General features: G+C 44.2%; 1 protein-coding gene across 1 annotated transcript in view; it reads left to right on the top strand.

Annotated features, from left to right (window-relative positions):
- Positions 1–24,387, top strand: part of il16 (interleukin 16) — a 140,537-nt gene that overhangs the window by 76,002 nt on the left and 40,148 nt on the right. Inside the window, exon 12 of the mRNA XM_060852890.1 lies at positions 15,598–15,685. Within this exon, the coding sequence (XP_060708873.1) occupies positions 15,598–15,685 (88 nt within the window). The remainder of the gene's footprint in view (positions 1–15,597; positions 15,686–24,387) is intronic.

Below are 24,387 nucleotides of genomic sequence, written 5' to 3'. Positions count from 1 at the left end.
TTTATACAGTGACATTGTAGAGGTTTATAAAAATGGTGAGTTTACAAACTTCTATAAGTTCATCCCTGAGTCTGGTATACTCCAGGAAAAAATGGCCCAGCTTCTTCGTATAACTCAAACTCCCCAGGCTTTGTAACATCCTTTGTAGACGTCTCTTTTTTTTGTTTGTGCCCATTCCAATTTAATAACATCCTTCCTATATCAGGGTGACCAGACTGCATACAGTATTCCAAACTGAATTGAATTTATTGTCATGTATACCTAGGCACAGTGAAAAGCTTTTGTCTTGCGAGCATACAGGCAGATCAGAGTTAAATAGTATAGATAGTAAATAATAGGTAAACAGCGGCAAAAACAAAAACACTGGTATAGGCGAATGTTCAGAGTTTGAGTCCATTCAGTATTCTAACAACAGTAGGGTAGGAACTGTTCCAAAACTGGCTGGTGTGTATGTTCAGGCTTCTGTACCTTCTCCCTGATGGTAGAGGTTGTAGAAAATGCAAATAAGAGTAGTGAGAGGCCTGTTAATGGGGATTATTGCTCATTATCATCCTCATTACCTAATGTCATCTCATTAGTATGCAGGATGGCAGGCAAGGAGCTGTGGAGTTATCAGTCAGGGGTCTGGCCACTCATTGTTCGGGGGCTGTTTGTCAAAGTTGCTCCATTGGGTGGGTCTCGAACAGTCCACTGGAGTCCATCCACTAAAAGTCAAGGGGTTTTATTAGGGGCCACTGCTGTGGTAGGGAAACTCGCGTGCGAGGGGATTATAACAGTAACCGGGCTTCAACTCAATATATTGGGGGTCTGGGAGACTATAGAGCATACAAATGATAGGGTATTGAGTTAGAGGAGGTCATTGACTAAGCAGTTCTTGGCTTCAGTGGGGCATAGTGCACTACGGGATGTCTAGGGCTGAGGTTTAAAGTGGATACAAAGATTTAGATAGACTGGTGGGGTGGGAACTTGGGGAGGTTCACAGCCAGTTGTGTTGACAGGAATTACTACCGAGAAGGGAGCATGTACCTTTGTGGGTTGACCCCAGGATGGAGGGGCTGAGCCTGAGACTTACTGTTTAAGGAATGACCATTGTCACCTTCCATCTTGTAAATAAGAAGTGTCCAATGGAGATGGCTGTGACCACACCCAGAGTGGACGGGGTGAGGGTTTCATTCTGTGGCAGAGCAGGCTTCAATTTTGAGGGGAGTGAGGCCTTTCAAAGTGCAATCCCACTAATGACTGTGACACAATAACAATGTTTTATGTTCTTGAAAGATTGCTACTTTCACAACCAGCGTCAATCCCCTGCTGTTTCCCCAGAGGCTGCACTTGGTGCAGGAGCTGCTCACTTCGTATCTTGAAGCATCAAACATCTTGTAATACTGAGCTTGCTGGGCTCGCTCCCTTCAATGTTACAGTTATAATCATACAGCACAGAAACAGACCCTCGGTCCAACCAGTCTATGCCAAACATAATCCCAACTAAACTAGTCTCACCTACTTGCTCCTGACCCATATCTTTCCAAACCGTTCCTATTATAGAATCATAGGGTTGTTAAGCACGGAAATAGACCCTTCAGTCCAACCCATCCATGCTGACTAGATATCCTAACCTAATCTAGTCCCAACTGCCAGCATTTGGACCATATCCCTCTAAACCCTTCCTATTCATATACCCATCCAGATGCCTTTTAAATGCTGTAACTGTACCAGTCTCCACCACTCCCTCTGGCAGCTCATTCCATACACGTACCATCCTCTGCGTGAAAAAGTTGCCTCTTAGGACCCTTTTAAATCTCTCCCCTCTCATCCTAAACCTATGCCCTCTATATTTCTGGACTCCCCCATCCCGGGGACTCCCCCATCTTGTCTATTTACCCTACCAATGCCCCTCATGATTTTTTAAACCTCTATAAGATCACCCTACAAGACACTCCAGGGAAAACAGCCCCAGCCTATTCAGCTTCTCCCTATAACTCAAACCCTACAATCCTGGTAACATCCTTGTAAATCTTTTCAGAATCCTTTTTCAAGTTTCACAACATCCTCCTGATAGGAAGGAGACCAGAATTGCAAGCAATGTTTCAAACGTGGGACCTCTATAAAAAGGATGGGCTACACCTGAACCTGAGGGGCACCAGTGTCCTTGGGGGGAGGTTTGCTAGTGCTCTTTGGGAGGGTTTAAACTAACTCCGTGGGGGCATGGGAACCAGGACTGTAGCTTTAGGGTACAGGACCTTGAGTGTAGGGAGGTTAGGAATAATGCAGCGATCTCTAAGGAGGGTGCCTGTAACCAGAAAGGTGGATTGAAGTGTGTATACTTCAATGCCAGAAGTATAAGGAATAAGGTAGGTGAACTTGCAGCGTGGGTTGGTACCTGGGACTTCGATGTTGTGGCCATTACAGAGACGTGGGTAGAACAGGGACAAGAATGGCTGTTGCACGTTCCAGGGTTCAAATGTTTTAGTAGGATCAGACATGGGGGTAAAAAAGGGGGAGGCGTGGCATTACTTGTCAAAGACAGTATCACAGCAGTGGAATGGACGATGGAAGAGGACTTGCCATCTGAGGTAGTTTGGGCTGAGGTTAGAAATAGGAAAGGTGAGGTCACCCTGTTAGGTGTTTTCTACAGGCCTCCTAATAGTCCTAGAGAAGTAGAGGATAATATTGCGAGGATGATTCAGGAAAAGAGTGAAGGTAGCAGGGTGGTTGTTATGGGGGACTTTAACTTCCCAGATATTGACTGGGAGAGCTATAGCTCGAGTTCATTAGATGGGTCGGTGTTTGTACAATGTGTGCAGGAGGGTTTCCTGACACAATATGTCGACAGGCCAACAAGAGGGGAGGCTATATTGGATTTGGTTCTAGGTAATGAACCAGGCCAGGTGTTAGACTTGGAGGTAGGTGAGCACTTCGGGGACAGTGACCACAACTCGGTGACTTTTACTTTAGTGATGGAGAGAGATAATCGTGCGCCGCAGGGCAAGAGCTATAGCTGGGGGCAGGGAAATTATGATGCAGTGAGGCATGACTTAGGTTGTGTGGATTGGAAAAACAGGCTTCAAGAGAAGAACACTAATGAGATGTGGGGATTGTTCAAGGAGCAGCTACTGCGTGTCCTCGATAGGTATGTACCAGTCAGGCATGGTGTAAAGGGCCTTGTGAGGCAGCCGTGGTTTAGTAAGGAATTGGAGTCCCTTGTGAAAGGGAAGAAGGCGGCATATGTAAAGATGAGGCGTGAAGGTTCAGTAGGGGCGATTGAGAGTTATAAGGTAGCCAGGAAGGAGCTAAAGAGGGAGCTAAGAAAAGCGAGAAGGGGACATGAAAAGTCTTTAGCTGGTAGGATTAGGGAAAACCCAAAGGCTTTCTTTAGGTATGTCAAGAATAAAAGGATGACTAGGGTAGGTATCGGTCCAGTCAAGGATAGTAGTGGGAAGTTGTGTGTGGAGGCGGAGGAGATTGGAGAGACATTAAATCAGTACTTTTCATCAGTATTCACTCAGGAACAGGACACTGTTGCTGATGTGAATATGGAATCACAAATAATTAGAATGGATGCCCTGGAAATATGCAGGGAAGAGGTTTTGGGAATATTGGAAAGGATGAATATAGATAAGTCTCCTGGGCCTGATGGCATTTACCCCAGGATCCTATGGGAAGCTAGGGAGGAGATAGCAGAGCCATTGGCCTGGATTTTTATGTCGTCATTGTCAACGGGAATAGTACCAGAGGACTGGAGGATAGCGAATGTGGTCCCATTGTTCAAGAAAGGGAGTAGGGATAGCCCTAGTAACTATAGGCCAGTGAGTCTGACTTCAGTGGTGGGCAAAGTCTTAGAGAGAATGGTAAGGGATAAGATTTATGAACATCTGGGTAGGAATAACGTGATCAGGGATAGCCAGCATGGTTTTGTGAAGGGCAGGTCGTGCCTCACAAACCTTATTGAGTTCTTTGAGAAGGTGACTAAGGAAGTGGATGAGGGTAAAGCAGTAGATGTTGTGTATATGGATTTTAGTAAGGCGTTCGATAAGGTTCCCCATGGTAGGCTAATGCTAAAACTTCGGAGGTATGGCATTGAGGATACATTAGAGGTTTGGATTAGGAACTGGCTGGCTGGAAGGAGACAGAGGGTAGTAGTTGATGGATTATGTTCATCTTGGAGCGCAGTTACTAGCGGTGTACCACAAGGATCTGTTTTGGGACCATTGCTTTTTGTTATCTTTATAAATGATCTAGAGGAAGGACTTGAAAGCTGGGTAAGCAAGTTTGCGGATGACACAAAAGTCGGTGGAGTTGTGGATAGTGAGGAAGGAAGTGGTAGGTTACAGCGGGATATAGATAAGTTGCAGAGCTGGGCGGAAATGTGTCAAATGGAATTCAATGTAGCTAAGTGCGAAGTCGTTCACTTTGGTAGGAATAACAAGATGATGGATTACTGGGCTAATGGTAGGCTACTTGGTAGTGTGGATGAGCAGAGGGATCTTGGTGTCTATGTACACAGATCTCTGAAAGTTGCCACCCAGGTAAATAGTGCTGTGAGGAAGGCATATGGTGTACTGGGCTTTATTGGCAGAGGAATTGAGTTCCGGAGTCCTGAGGTCAAGTTGCAGTTGTATAAGACTCTGGTGAGGCCTCATCTGGAGTATTGTGTGCAGTTTTGGTCGCCATACTATAGGAAGGATGTGGAAGCTTTAGAACGAGTGCAGAGGAGGTTTACCAGGATGTTGCCTGGAATGGTAGGAAGATCTTATGAGGAAAGGCTGAGGCACTTGGGGCTGTTCTCATTGGAGAAGAGAAGGTTTAGGGGAGATCTGATAGAAGTGTATAAGATGATTAGGGGTTTAGATAGGGTAGATACTAAGAACCTTTTACCGCTAATGGAGTCAGGTGTTACTAGGGGACATAGCTTTAAATTAAGGGGTGGTAGGTATAGGACAGATGTTAGGGGTAGATTCTTTACACAGCGGGTTGTGAGTTCATGGAATGCCCTGCCCGTATCAGTGGTGAACTCTCCTTCTTTATGTTCATTTAAGCGGGCATTGGATAGGCATTTGGAAGTTATTGGGCTAGTATAGGTTAGGTAGGACTCGGTCGGCGCAACATCGAGGGCCGAAGGGCCTGTACTGCGCTGTATCCTTCTATGTTCTATGTTCTATGTTCTAACCAATATCCTGTACAGCCGCAACAAGGGCATGGGGCACCTTGCCTGCAACAGTAGTAGACTCCCCAACTTTCAGGGCACTTAAATGGTCATTGGATAAAATATGGATGAAAATGGAGTAGGTTGGGATAGATGGGTTTCAGATTGGTTTCACAAGTCGGCAACATCGAGGGCCGAAGGGCCTGTGCTGGGCTATAATGTCCTGTGTTCTAACATGACCTCCCAATTCCTACACTTGATACTCTGACCAATAAAGGAAAGTATACTATGTAGCTATTCAAATGTCTTTTAAATGTTGTAACTGTACCCGCATCCACCAATTTCTCAGGAAGTTCATCCCATATGTGAACCACGCTCTATGTAAAATCTTTACCCCGATATCTTTTTTTTAAGTCTCTCTCCTCTCACTTTAAAAAATGTGCCCTTGTCTTAAAATTCCTTATCCTTGGGAAAAGACCACTACCATCAACTCGGTTTATGCCTCTCATTATTTTATAAATCTTTATCAGGTCACCTCTCAATCTCCTATGTTCCAGTGAAAAAGGTCCCAGCCTATGTAGCCCTTTATTACTCAAACCTTCTATACCCAGCAACATCCTGCTAAATCCCTCCTGAACCCTCTTCAACTTAACAATATCTTTCTTATAACTGGGCAACGAGAACTAGACACAATATTCCAGAAGAGGCCTCACCAATGTCCTGTACAACCTCAACATAACTTCCTAACTACTCAAAGGACTGAGCAATGGAACAACAGTCCCTCTGTTCTACAACACTATCCAAGGCCCTACCATTAATTGTATAAGTCCTGCCCCTGTTTGTTACCAAAGTGCAATACCTCTCATTTATCCAGATTGAATGCCATTTGCCATTTCTCAGCCCATTGACCCATTTGATCAAGATCCATCTATAATCTCAGAAAAGCTTCCTCACGGTCTATTGGTGTCATCTGCAAACTTACTAACCAGATCTCCCATATTCTCATCCAAATCAATATAACAAACGTACCTCCACAGCTGATGGTGAAAAGAGAACACATGTATAGATGTGATAACATACTGACAGTGACGTGTCACCTGAGCCACCAAATACTATCAGAAGATCATTTTTTGTTCTTCTCCCACTACAGCTTGGCATAGTCCTCAGCTCTGCAGGTGGGTGGATGGAGCCTGCCTACCATGGAAGCTGCTGGCCTTGGTGTTTTGGTTGGGTAACCATGGGGCACATGTGACTCATGGTCCAGGTCATGGTGAGCATGCTCCTCACCGTGAACTCTGACAGCTGAGGAGTTCAGGCATAGTGAATGGTCCAGCTACCTTGGAGTGTTCTCACAGAAGCTTCTTCAGGGGCATGTATGTGGTTGCTCCTCTGGCTGGGTGTCTACTCCTCATGTCTCTTTTTTTATGAAGAAGGGGCATTTGGAGTGAAGCTCGGGTCCTGTGCCCCTTCTGTTGTCCTGTTGGTGGTACTCAGCACCAATAGCTAAAGTGCTGGAGTATAGATCTGTATGTACCTACAGCAGACCCTAAGATATAGGAGTCAAATTCAACTCCTAAATGTGGAATTAGTTGCAGTTACACTTACCGCAAAACACATTTGTTGTAAAAACCTAGTTGTCTTTTTTAGAAAAAGGAATCTACCATCCTTACCTGGTCTTGCCTACACGTGACTCCATGAATATTGTTGACTCATAGCTGCCCTGTGCATTGCCTAAGCAAACTGCTGAGCTCATGGGCAATATGTGCCAGTGAGGCCCACATCCTTTAAAGACAAAACAAATTGGTGACTGGCTTATATTTACGACCGCAGCTTTTGGAACTAACCTCTGTTCTGCATTCACCCTGTTAAATCACTTCATAATTTTAATGACTTCAATTTCAGATGTCTTGGGGTGAATTAAAGTTTTGGAAGCAGGGCACAATTTTCTCCCCCTTCTCACCACACCCCTACACTGATGTAAAATCCAAGGAGATAATGTTAAATCATTAGCTGAATGTTACTAGGCCAGTCTTTGATCATCTGGGAGTTGGGTGGACACTGAAATTAGTTGGTTACAATCTTTTTTTAACTAACTCAGTGACAAGTTATTCAGCTGGTAGATAATGCAATCCTTCACGATTGCCTGCTGTATATTTTGGTTTAATTCTGAAGGGGATGCAGGAATAGAGGGACCTGGGTGTATATGACTCACACAGCATTGAAGGTGGCAGGATATAAGGCATACAGTGTCCTCAGCTTTATTAATAGGCACTTGGAATACCAGGTCCAGGAGATGATGTTGACCTTATACAAGGCAGTTGTTAGACCTCAGCTGGAGTATTGTGTACGGTTCTGAGCACCAAGCTATAGGAGAGAATACAGAAGCAAATGTGGTTGCGAAAGAAAAGCATTTTCCCCCAAGTGGTTTGTGTCTGCCTGGAAATTTATGGAGGTAGATTCAACTGAGGCATTCAGGGGGACATCAGATAATTATTTAAATAGTAATACGTTTGAGGTTGGGGGAGTTGGCAGAAGAATGGCACTAAATAATGATGTCCATTTGGAGAGAGAGTGCAGACATGATGGGCTAAGTGGCCACGTTTTGTGCTGGAACACTTTGTGAGTTTGTGAATTGCACAGTTACAGTAACAGGGTGGGAGCTCTGCTGTGTTCTTAGTCTATTCTGTGCCTCCTAGTGCTGAGTACAAGTAATTCTGCTATAATGCGACAGTTGTGTTTCTCTGCAAACTGATGCTATAGACGATTGTGCTGTAGAAGATCACTAATAGAACATCGCTACACCCGTTCAGTAGAAACTTTGTTATCCAAATATTGTCCACATTTCGTCAGTTGCGTTATAGTCCATTCATACTGATGAAACGCACGTTTAAGCAGATCAATCTGTATGAAAATCCAGGATGACAACTGTCTGAACTCGGTCTTATTAAATAATAGTCTTCAAATAATGTTGTTAAGCCAAGCCATCATTGTCAGTTGAGTTGTTTAATACCTGAACCGAGCTGATATAATAATGGCACCAGTTAGCTTGTTAAACCAAATATCGTCAGTGCAGTCAGTTACGACATGGGATAATTCCTTCTGCTAATGTAAACCATGCACACAGAAAAGCTCCCCTCGCCTCGTAATCTGTTAAAGTATGAATGACAAATTCCCTCTAAAGAAAAAAATTAACAATTTATCCTTTAACTCTAAGAAACGCAAGAATGTTAAACAACACCTATCTACATGGTAATCCTCCTTTGTCTGATCAATTTATGTACCGCCCACTCTACAACAATATACTGATCTGATAAAACTTCTGATTTAAGTTTAACAAAAAAAATCACATTTCAATACCAGCCAATTGTCTCTTTACCTTTGGTATCTTCGTCTGTACTTTCCTGGGTCTTTTCTTTGGTCTTCTGCTTCACAAATTTCATATGAACAGGTACCTACACCTACACCTTCATAAGAGGGAAGACCCTGGCTTATGTTGAGAGATGTAACTTAGGGAGAAGAGCAGACAAAGGAAGCACATGGTGAGGTCATTGCAGGAGAGAGAACCTGCACAGTTACTGCCTTTGCTGTTTGAATTCGTGTATCGCTGGACATCGGAGTGCATCTGGGAAAATTAACAAACGGTGAAATTCACAACTAATCTTGGAGGAACTGTTGGGCGAAGTTCACAGCACAGAATCAGATAGATTAATTGTTGTTTTAAGTCTGTCCAAGAGAAAGGCTATATTAGTGAGTACAGTGGGTTCTTTCTTGATTATATGTTTTTAAAGATAAGTCTCTTGATTAAACTTAAAATATAAGCCATAACTACTAATTTAACCTGGTGCAGTGTTTTTGTAGAGGAATAAGACTGTGTTATTTTCTGGGTCTGTAGATTGTGAAGGAGCAAAAATGGCCTTTGTAGTGAGATGTACTTCTTGTCAGATGTGGGAGGTTAAAGAGAATTTAAGAGTTACTGTGGATTATATCTGCCATAAATGCAGTTGGATGCGAATCTTATCAGATCGAGTGGATCGGTTGGAGAGACAGATAGAAGGCGATGAGGAATTTGCAACAGTATGTGATGGATGACAGTTATAGAAAGGGGGGAAAGTCTCAGATACAGTCACATAGATGGGTTAACTCCAGGAAGGGTAAGTGAGGTAGGCAGCTAGAGCAGGAGTCTTTTGTGGATATACCCATTTCAAACAGGTATGCTGTTTTGGAAAATGTAGGGGGTGATGGATTCTCAGGGGAACGTAGCACAAACAGCCAAGATTATGGTACTTGGACTGGCTCTAATGCAACGAGGGGTACGTCGGCTTCGAAGAGATCAATTGTGTTAGGGGATTCTGAAGTCAGAGGTACACACAGACGTTTCTGTGGCCAGCAGTGAAAAAGCAGAATGGTGTATTGTTTCCCTGGTGCTAGGATCAAGGATGTCTCAGAGAGGGTGCAGAGCAGGAGGTCATTATCCACATTGGAACCAATGATATAGGAAGGGAAAAGGTTGAGATTCTGAAGGGAGATTAGAGAGTTAGGCAGGAATTTAAAAAGGAGGTCCTCAAGGGTGGTAATATCTGGATTACTCCCAGTGCTACAAGCTGGTGAGGGCAGGAATAGGAGGATCGAGCAGATGAATGCATGGCTGAGGAGCTGGTGTATGGGAGAAGGATTCACATTTTTGGATCATTGGAATCTGTTTAGGGGTAGAAGTGACCTGTACAAGAAGGATGGATTGCACCTAAATTGGAAGGGGACTAATATACTGGCAGGGAATTTGCTAGAACTGCTTGGGAGGATTTAAACTAATAAGGTCGGGGGGGGAAGGAACCCATGGAGATAGTGAGGAAAGAGATCAATCTGAGACTGGTACAGTTGAGAACAGAAGTGAGTCAAACAGTCAGGGCAGGCAGGGACAAGGTAGGACTAATAAATGATACTGCATGTATTTCAATGCAAGGGGCCTAACAGGGAAGGCAGTTGAACTCAGGGCATGGTTAGGAACATGGGACTGGGATATCATAGCAATTACAGAAACATGGCTCAGGGATTGGCAGGACTGGCAGCTTAATGTTGCAGGATACAAATGCTACAGGAAGGATAGAAAGGGAGGCAAGAGAGGAGGAGGGGGGACATTTTTTGATAAGAGTTAGCATTACAGCTGTGCTGAGGGAGGATATTCCCGGAAGTACATCCAGGGAAGTTATTTGGGTGGAACTGAGAAATAAGAAAGGGATGATCACCTAATTGGGATTGTATTATAGACTTGCCCCTCCTCCTCCCCCACCCCAATAGTCAGAGGGAAATTAAGAAACAAACTTGTAAGGAGATCTCAACTATCTGTAAGAATAATAGGGTAGTCATGGTAGGGGATTTTAACTTTCCTAACATCAACTGGGACTGCCATAGTGTCAAAAGTTTAGATGGAGAGGAATTTCTTAAGTGTGCACAAGACAATTTTCTGATTCAGTATGTGGATGTACCTACTAGAGAAGATGCAAAACTTGACCTGCTCTTGGGAAATAAGGCAGGGCAGGTGACTGAGGTGTCAGTGGGGGAGCACTTTGGGGCCAGCGACCATAATTCTATTTGTTTTAAAATAGTGATGGAAAAGGATAGACCAGATCTAAAAGTTGAAGTTCTAAATTGGAGAAAGGCCAATTTTGAAGGTATTAGGCAAGAACTTTCGACAGCTGATTGGAGGCAGATGTTCGCAGGTAAAGGGAAGGCTGGAAAATGGAAAGCTTTCACAAATGAGACAACAAGAATCCAGAGAAAGTATATTCCTGTCAGGGTGAAAGGAAAGGCTGGTAGGCATAGGGAATGCTGGATGACTAAAGAAATTGAGGTTTGGTTAAGAAAAAGAAGGAAGCGTATGTCGGGTATAGACAGGATAAATCGAGTGAATCCTTAGAGTATAAAGGAAGTAGGAGTATACTTAAGAGGGAGATCAGGAGGGCAAAAAGGGAGACATGAGATAGCTTTGGCAAATAAAATTAAGGAAAATCCAAAGGGCTTTTACAAATATATTAAGGACAAAAGGGTAACTAGGGAGAGAATAGGGCCCCTCAAAGATCAACAAGATGGTCTTTGTGTGGAGCCACAGAAAATGGGGGAGATAGTAAATACTGATGCAAAATATTAATTTATTATGGAAAAGGATATGGAGGATATAGGGAAATAGATGGTGACATCTTGCAAAATGTCCAGATTACAGAGGAGGAAGTGCTGGATGTCTTGAAACGGTTAAAGGTGGATAATTCCCCAGGACCTGATCAGGTGTACCCGAGAACTCTGTGGGAAGCTAGAGAAGTGATTGTTGGGAACCTTGTTGAATATCTGTATCATTGATAGTCACAGGTGAGGTGCCGGAAGACTGGAGATTGGTTAACTTGATGCCAGAATTCGAGAAAGATGATAAAGAAAAGCCAGGGAACTATAAACCAATGAGCCTGACCTCCTGTAAGTGGAGGGCAAATTGTTGGAGGGAATCCTGAGGGACAGGATGTACATGTATTTGGAAAGACAAGGACTGATTAGGGATAGTCAACATGGCTTTGTGCATGGGAAATCATGTCTCTCAAACTTGATTGATTGAGTTTTTTGAAGAAGTAACAAAGAAGATTGAGGGCAGAGCGGTAAATGTGATGTATATGGACTTCAGTAAGGTATTCGACAAGGTTCCCCATGGGAGATTGATTAGCAAGGTTAGATCTCGTGGAGTACAGGGAGAACTAGCCATTTGGTTACAGATCTGGCTCAAAGATAGAAGACAGAGGGTGGTGGTGGAGGGTTGTTTTTCAGACTGTAGGCCTGTGACCAGTAGAGTGCCACAAGGATCGGTGCTGGGTCCTCTACTTTTTGTCATTTACATAAATGATTTGGATGCGAGCATCAGAGGTACAGTTAGTAAGTTTGCAGATGATACCAAAATTGGAGGTGTAGTGGACAGTGAAGAGTGTTTCCTCAGATTACAACAGGATCTGGACCAAATGGGCCAATGGGCTGAGAAGTGGCAGATGGAGTTTAAATCAGATAAACGCGCGGTGCTGCATTTTGGGAAAGCAAATCTTAGCAGGACTTATACACTTAATGGTAAGGTCCTAGGGAGTGTTGCTGAACAAAGAGACCTTGGAGTGCAGGTTCATAGCTCTTTGAAAGTGGAGTCGTAGGAAGATAGGATAGTGAAGAAGGTGTTTCGTATGCTTTCTTTTATTGGTCAGAGTATTGGGTACAGGAGTTGGGAGGTCATGTTGCAGCTGTACAGGACATTTGTTAGGCTGCTGTTGGAGTACTTCGTGCTATTCTGGTCTCCTTCCTATTGGAAAGATGTTGTGAAACTTGAAAGGGTTCAGAAAAGATTTACAAGGATGTTGCCAGGGTTGGAGGATTTGAGCTACAGGGAGAGGCTGAACAGGCTGGGACTGTTTTCCCTGGAGCGTCAGAGGCTGAGGGGTGACCTTCTAGAAGTTTACAAAATTATGAGGGGCATGGATAGGATAAATAGACAAAGTCTTTTCCCTGGGGTCGGGGAGTCCAGAACTAGAGGGCATAGGTTTAGGGTGAGAGGGGAAAGATATAAAAGAGACCTAAGGGGCAACCTTTTCACACAGAGGGTGGTACATGTATGGAATGAGGTGCCAGAGGATGTCGTGGAGGCTGGTACAATTGCAACATTTAAGAGGCACTTGGATGGGTATATGAATAGGAAGGGTTTGGAGGGATATGGGTGGGGTGGTGGCAGGTGGGACTAGATTGGGTTGGGATATCGGGTTGGACCGAAGGGTCTGTTTCCATGCTGTACATCTCTGATTCCTATCCTGAATCAAAACCAGCTCTCTCTTCTTTGTTAATATTGTGTTACAACTGAATTAGGAGGCAAAATTGATTCCTGTTTTTTTTTGTCTACTCCAGTGATCACAGCAAAGCTAGTGCTTGGGGGGATGGGGAGAGAGAGAGAGCCAATTATATCTGTAAATGTACACAGCAGGTTGTATTTAGGTCAGTATTGGTGCAAAAATCATAGTCAAAATACAGAGAATAAAACTGTTGATTCAAATGGAAAAACGACAATTTAAGTTGTGGAAGAAATTGCTGTGCTTTTAAAAATTTACTGACACTCATTGTGTGCGGTGTTTACACAGACTTTGTTCAAGCAGCAGGGGAAGAGGCAGTCCCACACTAGGATGTATATGTGTAAAGTGGGATTTGATCAGCAATAGGTAGCTGATTGGTTTATGCAGTTGTGTCCAGTTATGAATGCCAAAAGTCCTCAGCCTGGTGGCAACTGTCTGTTTGTTTGTTTGATTCCTGAACAATGGTGTATCTCAAGATACCCGGACTCGGAAGAAAGACAGTTATTTTCTTGGACCAGTTACTGTAAGCTGTTGCCTTTAACCAGCAATGAACAGACTTTGCAGTTAGTGTACCTTTCACCATGGGCCTCCTGAAAAGAACCAGGAGTAAAAAGATTGAAGAGAAAATTCTGATCAAACCAAAAGGATCATTCCAGTGAATGCGGTGGACTGGTGCTATTAAACTGTGCTTCCCAGTCTCTTTTACCCTCTGCTTATAAAATTGATTCTTTTTGTTTGTGTTTGTTTGTCTGTATCTGATGTGTCGGATGTTTATAAAAGGGTTAGTGTTTTAACTGGTAACGTTACATAGTGATAATTCATATCTGTCGCTTGCAACTAAAACTTATTTGATTGTAATGAACAGTAGTGATTGTTAAGTATAGGAACCTGGTCAGTGTTTACTGTTCATTTGATTCCATTGGACAGGTAAATCTAACATTTTACCAAATCATTAATCTCTTGTGGAGAACCTGGGAGCACTGATGCTTGAGAATCAGCTCACTTTCTCAAGTGGGTTGTAACTTCAGAAACAAGTTAGCTAACTCCTTTTAGTAATAAATAAAGACTAAGTTCATTGCTTGAGTAATTTTGTTTGCAAAGATGTAAAAACAAAAGTCTAACTCAAACAAATGCACACGCACGATCTTGACCAAATAACGCATTTAATTCTTCTGTCTAAATTTGACTATCTCATCCAAGTTAGATTTTGCACACAAAACTCAAATTCTCCTCTAATTGTGGTGATGAAGCCTTATAGTGAGTTTTCAACACTCTCACTTTTTGTTGAGAGCTAATTCAGAGAGAAACCAAGGGCAAAATTGTTACTCCTGAGGCAATTGATTTCACATGTGCTGTGTTCAAATCCAATACTGTTATTCCATCCACAACTGCATCATGTGACCTGTCAGAAAACCTTCACATTCTCTAGTTGACCCATTTGTGTTCTCCATGAAAATGCTGCTTTTATCTTTGTTGCAGTCAATCTCCTTAACTTTGTGAAATGTTCTTTTCAAAAAAGTCTAAGATATAAATAAATGTCCAAATCAATGATATTCTAGATCATTATTTCAGATAATACATCCTCATAAATATTGTGAGGCAATGGTTAAGAGCTCTCGGCCCAAGACACTTGCGTCAGGAATTCAGATCCACAATTACTTTCCCTTTTAGGAGGAGAATGATGTGGGCCATGATCAGACACAGACCTCCTGATCTGATGTTTTACACCGTTAACTCTCTTAATTTGTCTGATTCATCTAACGTATTTCCCAAGGTGACCAGGAGTGGACTTTTTAAAAGCCAGGCAGAACTCAGTTATTGATTTATTGCCTGGGTATATTTTCACCTTTTTATCTTGTGTGTCAGCTTGACACAGAAGGGACCAGTTGATCTTATGTGGCCAATAGAGCTCACTATGTTGGTAAAAGGTGGAGCCATTATCTCTGCAAGATCACCTGCACTGCCAACTCGCCCCACAATGGTTAACACTGAGGTGATAAAGCAGAAGTGGGCCATAGAATCAGGTGTAAAAATGGGCTCAGGAAACTGTCTACTTTTTTAGATTGGATTCCCTACAGTGTGGAAACAGGCCCTTTGGCCCAACAAGGCTACACCGACCCTCCAAAGAGTAACCCACCCAGACTCATTCCCCACATTTACCCCTGACTAACGCACCTGACACTATGGGCAATTTAGCACAGCCAAACCACCTGACCTGTGGGAGGAAACTGGAGTACCCGGAGGACGGACGGACGCACGCACGGTGCAAACTCCACATGCACAGTCACCCGAGGTGGGAATTGAACCCAGGTCCCTGTGCTGTGAGGCAGCAATGCTAACCACTGAGCCACCATTAGTCAGCACAACTTCTGACTAACATGCATGTGCTTTTCAACCTCCACTTCTTGGTGTTTGTTATTACATCTTCAATCAATTAAAAATGTATCCTTTCAGAATATTGGCACAGCATTTTGTAGTCATTAGTAATTGGTATTTCTGGTTCTTCCATTGGTAGAGTTTTTAGATTAATTTTTTTTCATGTTCACTGACATTCAATATTCAGACTTGCACAATGACCAATGATTGGCTTTGTCTCCACAGATTTCTGAACAGCAATTCAATGAAGCAATTTTATTAACTGTTGAAAGTGCTCGGTTCAATAAGGACAGTAATCCATGGAGTACGCAAGGTAAGGGCAGCTTCAGTTATCCAAGAGAAATAAAATGCCATATTTTCTGAGGAGTGGCAGTCAGAGAAATTGCCTCTCCACTCCCTTTTCTATGTTCCCAAAAGAGCTCTGCATTACTGACAGGAAATTCTGGCCAGGGGTCCTTTGAAACGTGGAGCCATAAATCCATTCTGACAGATCTCTCATGGCGTTGAACAGTCGAGGAAAGGCAAACCATGACCTTTTCACTGTATTGTTCAGTTTGAAGCCCAACATTCCAACCAGTTTGATAACTGTTACACTAAGATAGGTGTGAGGTTATTGTCCTGGGAAGGTAGGGTGCCAGGTAGGTAAAATGACAGGTGGGTAGGTGTTGCGTCAGGTCTGGAGTGATGATGGGGGATTTGGGGGGCAGGACAAAATTGTCAGTTCCAGCTGCATATGAGTGGGGTCATGCTTTGAGTGAGTGCAGGATCTCAGCTTCTGAGGGGTTGGATAGATTAGTTCCTGGAGGAACAGGGTGGGTAGCGATGTGTGGGGTGGGAACACTTGCTCTCAGGAGGGTGTAGGGGCTCTTGGGCATGGCAGAACAGGACACTCCTGGAAATAGTGTGGGGTGGTAGAGGGATGTTGGGTGGGGCATGTTAAGGGAGTGATGCCAGTCAGGGTTGAAGGAGGTTGTTGTGGGTTTGAGGCAAAGTGTAGTTGGAGGGTAGTGAGAGGTACACTGGGAGTTAGTTTCAAAGTTACTCAGGAGTTAAATTAGGCATTTTATTGTCTAACCTCTCCTGAGTAACTTTTATAACCTCAACCAAGCCATTTGAACTCTGATTTAAATGGATACTTTTGGAGAGTTGCAAACGCAGGGGAATCGCCCCAAGGAATCTTCCGTTTTCCAGATAATCCCTCAATTGGGAATGTTACGATGGGAATTCACAGGACTTCCATGCCCCCCTCCTATCTATGCTTCAGAAATGATCACCGCCATTCAAAAATCCAGGCCAAAGTCTCTTCAAATCACTTTCCAATAAACAGGATCCTTTAGCAGTTTAGAAATCATTCCGGTTAACCCCTCCCTTACACTGAACATCTTGTACAATTAATTCAAGCCCTTTCCTCCAGCCTTTAAGTAAATTATTTTCCAAATACTTACTTCATGAGAGCTATCATAAATTCTACTTTACTAGTTTCTGGTAGGAACTTTCACGTCTAAATGACTGAGAATAACAAACACTAATTAACATTTGCAGTCTCAAAGACTGTTGGATGTACCTGCACTCTATCCATCTAGTCTTTAGTGCTTAGCACCAACCTTCACCTCGCTCGAGGTGCCTCTGCTTTATAATAAGGCAGGATAGGACCCAGGAGGCACACTGCCAGAGGAAGAACTACAAATTAACCCTATCCCCATGAACTCCTCACCTGAGGTGCCCAGCCACTCCCACTTCCAGTCTGTCTGTAACCCCCATGCATATGGGAGTTCAGGGTAAGGTGGGTGAATGTGCATCTGGGCAGAGCACACTCCACATGTCTGCACCCATAGCCACAAGTATCCCTGGGCCCATCCCAATCAAAACATCAAGACCAACTGGGATCACTATAGGGTAGGACCCTTCACCTAAAGCTGCAGACTCTGGCACTGCACCAAGACACATGAGAGGGAAAGGAAAAAGAAACCCTTCTGAGGACACCTAGCAAAATATCTTTGTAAATACATTTGTTGTTGTGGTTCTGCTCGCCGAGCTGGAAGTTTTTGCTGCAAACGTTTCGTTCCCTGGCTAGGGAACATCATCAGTGCGGTGGGAGCCTCGTGTGAAGCGCTGCTTTGATGTTTCTTCCGGTATTTATATTGGTTTGTTCTTGCCGCTTCCGGGTGTCAGTTTCAGCTGCAGTGATTTGTATCTGGGGTCCAGGTCAATGTGTCTATTGATGGAGTTTGGGGATGAATGCCATGCTTCTAGGAATTCTCTGGCTGTTCTCTGTCTGGCTTGTCCTATGATAGTGGTGTTTTCCCAGTCAAATTCATGTTGCTGGTTGTCCGAGTGTATGGCTACTAGAGATAGCTGGTCGTGTCGTTTTGTGGCTAGCTGATGTTCGTGGATGCGGATTGTTAGCTGTCTTCCTGTTTGTCCTATATAGTGTTTTGTGCAGTCCTTGCATGGTATTTTGTAAACTACGTTAGTTTGGCTCATGCTGGGTATTGGGTCCTTTGTTCTAGTGAGTTGTTGTCTGAGCGTGGATGTTGGCTTGTGTGCTGTTATGAGTCCTAAGGGTCGCAGTAGTCTGGCTGTCGGTTCTGAGACACTCCTGACGTATGGTAGAGTGGCTAGTCCTTTTGGTTGTGGCATGTCCTCGTTCCGTGGTCTATCTCTTAGGCATCTGGTGATAAAGTTGCGTGGGTGTCCGTTTTTGGCGAATACCTTGTATAGATGTTCCTCTTCCTCTTTTCGCAGTTCTGGTGTACTGCAGTGTGTTGTGGCCCTTTTGAATAGTGTCCTGATGCAGCTTCGTTTGTGCATCATCAATAGACACATTGACCTGGACACCATATACAAACCACTACAGCTGAAACTGACACCCGGAAACGGCAAGAACATCCATCAACAGACACATCGACCTGGACCCCAGATACAAATCACTGCAGCTGAAACTGACACCCGGAAGCGGCAAGAACAAACCAATATAAATACCGGAAGAAACATCAAAGCAGCGCTTCACACGAGGCTCCCACCGCACTGATGATGTTCCCTAGCTAGGGAACGAAACGTTTGCAGCAAAAACTTCCAGCTCGGCGAGAGGAACCACAACAACGGATACCCGAGCTACAAATCTTCAATCAGATTTTAAATACATTTGTTTTATTCATCTGTGGGATGTGGGTGTCACTGGCTGGGCTATTATTTAAAGCCCGTCCCTAGTTGCCCCTTGAGAAGGTGATGATGAGCTGCCTTCTTGAACTGCTGCAGTCCATGTGCTTTAAGTAGACTCTCAGTGCCCTTAGGGAGGTAATTCGTGGACTTTGACCCAGCAACAGCAAATGAACAGTGATATATTTCCAAGTCAGAGTGGTGAGTGGCTTGGAGGGGAACTCGAAGGTGGTGTGTTCCCACGTCCTTGTCCTTCTAGATGAAAGAGGTTGAGGGTTTGGAAGGTGCTGGCTGAGGATCTTTGGTGAATTTCTGCAGTGCATCTTAAAGATAGTACACAGCTACTACTGAGCATCGGTGATGGAGAGAGTGGATGCTTGTGGATCATAGAATCCCTACAATGTGGAAGCAGGCCATTTGGCCCAACAAGTCCACACCAACCCTCTGAAGAGTATCTCACCCTGACCCATTTCCTTATCCCTGACTAATGCACCTGGTCGACCTATCCCTGAACACTCTGGGCAAGTTAGTATGGCCAATTCACTCTCTCACCTGCACAGCTTTGCATTTTGCCAATCAAGCAGGCTGCTTTGTCCTAGATAGTGCCATGCTTCTCGAGTGTCATTGGGGCTTCACTTATCCTGGCAAGTGTATTTGTAAATATGTGCTCCCATTACATCATGAGCTGTGAGAGTGACTGTTATGGGCACAGATAGTAGCTTTCATTGGTGACATGTCATGTACTATCCCTGTCTGAATGAAAGTTATTTCTCCTTTATTGTCTGTACCAGCAGGAGGCTTTTTGTCATCACCCAATAAGGCAATATTGGATGTTGTGATGGAACCCTCAATTTGTAACCTTCACTTTTATTAAACAACATGAACTACAGAGAAAGATCAAACCGACAAGCTGCGGTTGCAGTCAGGATTCAACAGGGGGTGCTGGTCTTAGCTGCTAGCAAATGTTTACTGTCAGCAAGAGATTGACTTCACTCAGCTCCATGGAACAATATTCAGAGATGTCCCGCCTGCAGTGCTTTCGCTAATGATGCTTGCGCTGGAGGCTACGGATGGTGCTGTGTTTTTGGATTCCAGAGATTGGCAATAAATTGAAATAAAATACTCCGAACCAGTGCAGGCATTATGAACTAAATGATTTCCTGCTGCTCCATAAAATTCTGTGGTTCTCTATTAATTCTGTATTGTTTCCCAACTTCAGATGTTGTGTAGGCTATTCGGTTATTATGCCCTCTATATCCCAGCATGCTGTGCCTAATCCCCACAATTGACTTCCCAGCATTCCACCATAACAATGGCCACTAATATACTCCCTGACTTGCAGTGAACAGAGATTCCTTGGATTAATCATGGCCCACCCCTCTGACCAACTTGGAAAGCCAGCCCTGACTGATGAGTGACCGGACATGTGACTAAATTCTTCAAGCTCTTGACTGACCACTAATCCTTGAAATTGACCTGCAAGACTGACAATGGCCAACTGCAATGATACAGAACCCAACCCTGGATGCAACAAGTGACCGACTGACTGTGCCCAAGAAGACTCTGGACTGGTATCGGACCAGTCTGGGACCCGCTGTCTGAAGTCTGTCTCTTTTGACTTTACTCGAGGACTACTTTTAGACTTTGTGACCTGGCCATTTGTTTGAAGCGTAAGTAGTGTGTGAAGCTTGCTGATAACATACGGTGTAGGTTTGAGATTGGACAGAACCCACTGGTGTATTATAAGATGTCCAACTATGTTGCTTGACTGATCAACTGCTGACAAGACTCTTGTCTGTGCAATAAGTGAGGTCAGACAGGAGTACTGTCGCCTGTAAATTCTGAGTGAAGTGGCAAAGTGTAAAAGAGCAAGGCAGAGATGCTGCGAGTATCCGAGTAGATGCAAGGTGGCTGAAGCAGTGAAAGCAATCAAGGAGCCCGACGATGCACCTTGCTTCAATCCATGAGCTGGGTGGCTGTCCCTGCGCTCAGTGGCCTAGCAGCAGCATTGCAATGAGAGGTATTCGTTGCTCTGAAGAATGGTGTTAAAATGGAGGACTGTATTCTAAGTGAGTTGGTGATGGCCATCATCCTGTGGTGAGGCTGGTGCATGTCCAAGGCCAATCTCCAAGGATCTTGGGGCAGTAGGCAGTTACTACACTGGAGTGTGCCCTGAGACACTGGGAACCTCTGTCCAAGGTGGAAGTCTGGAGGACTTTAATTTTCACGTTGGGATTTGCCACCATCTGACTTCTCTCGGGCACATGGGAAACTAAGAATTTGCATATAAATGAGAAATGATAGGTGATGATAAGAAGTAAATCGACTTCTCGCTACTCGCTGGAGAGATTCTCATCTCGGCGATCAAACCTTATTTGGGAAATCAGACTTTTGTTTGATGTTGAGAATCTGATTTTTTCCAATCTGACCACATTTTCCCAACTTGAATCAACATTGCCCATGCTGTTCAGCGGCTAGGAAAATTCCCAGCAGACAATTGTTCTCAGTAATGGTGACCATGACAGTTCAATCTCTTTTGAGGGAAGAAAATTTACCAGGTCTAGACTAAATGTGACTCCAGACCCACAGCAATGTTTGACTCTTAACGACCCTGTGGCCAATTCGGGATGGACAACAAATACTGGACTGGCCAAAATGCCCACATCCCAATAAAGTTATTGGAACCATTTGAAAGGTATAATTCAGAAAACTAACAGCCCTTCCATACTTGAGAAGCAACAGCTTTTTAAAATGATCAGTGTGAGATTAGGTGTGGTGTGAAGTAATGACTGTAGAGGAGTTAATGTTTCTGTTCCATTGGGCTCCACCTACTCTGTTGAACTGAATGGGGAACATGCACTAACCAACCAAACACTTTAACTCCCCCTCCCATTCTGCCAAGGGCATGCAAGATTTGGTCCTCCTCCATCGTCAAACTCTAGCCACCCAATGCCTGGAGGAAGAACCCCTCATCTTCCACCTTGGGACCCTCTAACCACATGGGATCAATTTGGGTTTCACCATGGTCCTCACTTTCCACCCCCCCCCCCCCCCACCTTATCCCAGATCCTGAGGCACCACCCTCTTGACCTGTCCATCTTCTTCCTTCCCATCTATCCACTCCACCTCTTCTCTGACCTATCACCATTGCCCCCATCTCCGTCTACCTTGCGCATTCCTAGCTACCTACCCCTCAGCCCCACCCCCTCCCATTTATCTTTCAGCCCCCTTGGGCCACCCCCTCCTCCCTGATGAAGGGCTTATGCTCGAAACGACGACTCTCCTGCTCCTCGGATGTTGCCTGACTGGCTGTGCTTTTCCAGCACCACACTCTTCGATTCTGACCTCCAACATCTACAGTGCTCACTTTTTCCTGAGTGGCTTCCTAGACCACTACAGAGGCCAGTTTAGTCAATCACATTACTGTTGGCCTGGAGTCATGTTGAGGCCAGAGTCCAATCTCAAACCTGCACCATGTGCTTTCAGCACACTTCACAAATACACTGGTTACGCTTCAACCTAGTGGTCATGTCTCAAAGTCTAAAGGGAGTCATCCTCCATCAAGTCAAAGGTAACAAATTTTAGACAAGGGATTTTGAACCAGTGACAGTGAAGGAACAGTGATATATTTCCAATTCAGTATCTTGAGTGGCTTGGAGGGGAATTTGCAGGTGATGGTGTTCCTATGTACCTGCTGCTCCTGTTTTTCCAGGTGGAAGTGGTCTTGGGTTTGGAAGGTGCTGTCAAAGATCTTTGGTGAATCTCTACACGATTCTAGTGTTTGAGAAATTTTGGATGAAGTTTGCCATTCTTCTGATCAGTATTTATAATCTCATCCCTTCTATCCCACTGAACCTATTATCCTTTTACTTTTGAACAACTGTAAACAGTATAGTTACTGTAACATGCTGCACCAGGAATAGAGGAAATAGTACAGAGACGTATGTGTGCTTAAAAAAATGGGGACCTGGGGCTGGATAGGCATTAGCTAAATGTGTAATCTCCAGGCTACAAATCTGGTTAATTCTTTGGACTTTAAATTAACTGCTTTGTTAGTACTGTTCAAGCCTGTCAGAATGGAGCTGATCTCCGTGATTGCTGGTTTACACCCACATATTGTTTATGCTACTGGAGGGAACAAAGTGTTTGGAGGAAGGGACGTTTGGAGACACCGTGATGCCTTGCGAGAACCTTGGATTTGGAAGGGTTCGTGAATAAGAAGGGTTTACAGGGATTTGGACCAAATGCTGGCAAATGGGACTGGATCAGGTTAGGATATCTGGTTGGCGCAGACGAATGAGACTGAAGGTTCTGAATCCGTACATCTCTACGACCGTCTAACAAGGAATTTTCAGAGGAGCTTTGACAGTGGAAAGGACCAGGCCTGAGGGTCATAAACTTTTTAAATCACTTCTGGCTTAGGTACCAGGAAAGAAGGCATTGGCTGGCCAGTAGTTTTGTGGAAATGTGGCAAATAGTCAAAAAGACATTATGTTCTACATCTATATTAAGCACAGTTTACTCCTGATGGGATAGTGTGTTAATCCTGAAATCATGCTTCAGGCAGGATGTGAAGGTTTTGGAGGAGCTGGTTCCAGAGAGGAGTGATTGCAGGTCCAGGAATCTCTTTTAGATGGGAAGATCAAAGAGGAAATTTGATGGGCGAGTTTAAAATTCTAAAGAGAAAGTTTCCAGTGGTTGAAGAGTCGAGATCCAGAGGGCATGGTTTGAATGCAAAAGAACAGACAGGACACGAGGAAAAGTCTTCTGTTATTACAATGTATGTTTGGAATGGTCTGCCTGACCAAGTGGTGGAAATGAGATTCAATAGTAACTCTCAAAAGGAAGGTGGGAGGAAAAACAAATTATAGGGCGATGGGGAAAGAGCAGGATTAATGAGACTCAAAGTTTGGGAGAAGACTTGTAGCTCGGGTGCTCGTTGTTGTGGTTCTGTTCGCCGAGCTGGGAATTTGTGTTGCAGATGTTTCGACCCCTGTCTAGGTGACATCCTCAGTGCTTGGGAGCCTCCTGTGAAGCGCTTCTGTGATCTTTCCTCTGGCATTTATCGTGATTTGTATCTGCCGCTTCCGTCTGTCAGTTCCAGCTGTCCGCTGCAGTGGCCGGTATATTGGGTCCAGGTCGATGTGCTTATTGATTGAATCTGTGGATGCCTCTAGGAATTCCCTGGCTGTTCTGTTTGGCTTCTCCTATAATAGTAGCGTTGTCCCAGAATAATTCATGTTGCTTGTCATCCGAGTGTGTCGCTACCAGCTATCCTTAGTAGCCACACACACTCAGATAACAAGCAACATGAATTCAACTGGGACAACACTACTATTATAGGACAAGCCAAACAGAGAACAGCCAGGGAATTCCTAGAGACATGGCACTCATCCACAGATTCTATCAACAAACACACTGACCTGGACCCATTATACCGCCCACTGCAGTGGACAGCTGGAACTGACAACCGGAAGTGGCAGATTCGAACCACTATAAATGCCGGAGGAAAGATCACAGAAGCGCTTCACAGGAGGCTCCCAAGCACTGAGGATGTCCCTCTAGACAGGGGTGAAACGTCTGCAACACAAATTCCCAGCTCGGCGAACAGAACCACAACATTAATGAGACTGTGTTCTTCAAAAGAACCTGCCTAGACTCCATGAGTCTCTGTAGTCCTACTTGATGCACCTTCCATCCTGGGAAATGATGGTTCTTGAGTCCAGGTGACAAAGGAACTAGTATCTCCTCCGTCAGAGGATATAAAGTGAGCAATTGAGCTATTTAAAAAGTTTCCAGAACATTCTTTGGACTCAGCATGGAAATTAGAATGGGCTGATAGATTAAATATCAATG

The sequence above is a fragment of the Hemiscyllium ocellatum genome, chromosome 39, assembly GCF_020745735.1.
Source record: "Hemiscyllium ocellatum isolate sHemOce1 chromosome 39, sHemOce1.pat.X.cur, whole genome shotgun sequence".
NCBI classification, from domain to species: Eukaryota; Metazoa; Chordata; class Chondrichthyes; order Orectolobiformes; family Hemiscylliidae; genus Hemiscyllium; species Hemiscyllium ocellatum.
The sequence above is the reverse complement of the archived record's forward strand: the minus strand, read 5'-3'. Positions and strand labels throughout refer to the sequence as shown.